The sequence below is a fragment of the Pediculus humanus genome, genomic scaffold (assembly GCF_000006295.1).
Source record: "Pediculus humanus corporis 1103172107595 genomic scaffold, whole genome shotgun sequence".
Lineage (NCBI taxonomy): Eukaryota > Metazoa > Arthropoda > Insecta > Psocodea > Pediculidae > Pediculus > Pediculus humanus.
Window position 1 is genome coordinate 1 of NW_002987209.1, and position 1,610 is coordinate 1,610.

At 27.1% G+C, this 1,610-nt stretch overlaps 1 protein-coding gene across 1 annotated transcript; it reads left to right on the top strand.

Moving 5' to 3' along the window:
* Positions 1–978: 978 nt before the first annotated feature.
* Phum_PHUM232010 (uncharacterized protein) lies at positions 979–1,203 on the top strand (the record flags this gene model as incomplete). Its single annotated transcript, XM_002425970.1, has 1 exon — positions 979–1,203. The coding sequence occupies one exon, from the start codon at positions 979–981 to the stop codon at positions 1,201–1,203; it is 225 nt and encodes a 74-aa protein (XP_002426015.1).
* Positions 1,204–1,610: the final 407 nt, after the last annotated feature.

Consider the following 1,610-nt stretch of genomic DNA (forward strand, 5'->3'; position numbering starts at 1 on the left):
TGGAATTGTGACGTCACAATTTTTCCGAGGCATACATATTGGCGGGTTAAGTAGAGAAAAACGAGGTCGAAAAAAACATTAATTCGATTCGAAAAAAAAAAAAAAAAAAAAACAAAAACAAAATGGGGAGCAATCGTTTCGTTATTTACCCCCTCAATAAAATTTTTTTTTCGATATATCCTCACGCATTGAAATATTATTATTATTATTATTATTAAAAAAAAAAAAATTAATACTCGAGACGTCCCTGATCCGCTCCGATTTTTAGGTCGGTATTTTAAAAAGTTATTATTTAAATCTCGTAAATCAAAATTTCGGACAAAAAAAGCGAAAAAAAAACAAATGACATTAAAAAAACATTAACATTTATTATTATTATCATTATTATTATTATTATTATTATTATTATTAAATGAAATAATGAATGTGTACATGTACAATTCGATCAGGTGACAAAATAAGAATTTATCGATTTAAATGATGATAAAATTAAAAAAAAAAAAAACAAAAAAAGAGAGAGAGAGAGAGAGACTATCGTGTCAGGGTTACCACCCGAAAAAAAAAAAAAAATTAACATAAATAATATTATTATTATTAATATTTAATAATAGGCTATCGAATTTTTTTTTTTTGCGAACACCGTTTCGATTATTATTATTATTATTATTATTATTATTATTATTATCAGTTTCTAATTGATAAAGAAAACAATAAACGTGTTTGTTGTTTGTTTGTTTGCTCGTTTGCTCGTTTGTTTGTTCGTTTGTATGTAATTTTCGAGTTCGTACACGAAAAGTTTTTGATTTAAAAGAAAAAAAAAAAAAAATTAACGCGATATTCCCCCCTCCCCCCGCGATTCTATCGTGATCGGAAAATCATCATCTTTACCCCCCTCCCCCGGGCACGGGGGAGCCCCCCCCGCGGTTATTTTTAATATTATTATTATTTGTTGTTTTAGACAACAATCAATTTTACAACATGAGCGTCGTGAGAGGTTGTTACTACGATAACATGGACGGAAGAGATCTTTGCACTATGTTAAGATCGAAAATCGTCGATCAATCGAATTTGCCATTTTGCGAAACGTGTACCGGAGATTCGTGCAACGGTTCTTCTAGAATGTTCGGATCAACCACCAACACATTATTATTCATTACTTTATTACCAATGATTGCTTATTACTTTAACACGCACAAATTGTAATTTGTTTTTTTAAAAAATAAGATTATGTTTCGTTAGTATTAATATGTAAAAATAATAATAATAATAATAATAATAATTTTCGGGTATGTTAAAAGGTCATTAACTATTTTTGCACGTGCGTAACCACGCGTGCAAGTAATTAAAAAAAAATATAACGCTTGGTAGTGGTTGTTTTATTCTATGTAAACAATGGTAGAAAGTAATCAAAAATGTTTTTTTTTTTAAATTTAATTTCAAAATGTTTTAGTTTTACTTTTAAATTTTCTTCATGACACGATAATAATAATAATAATAGTCCAACGATTAATTGTTTTACATAAATAAATAAATAAATAATGTGGAATCAATAAATAAATGAAATTATTATTAATTTTTTTCCCTTCTTTGTCTGTATCTAACGTAATAAT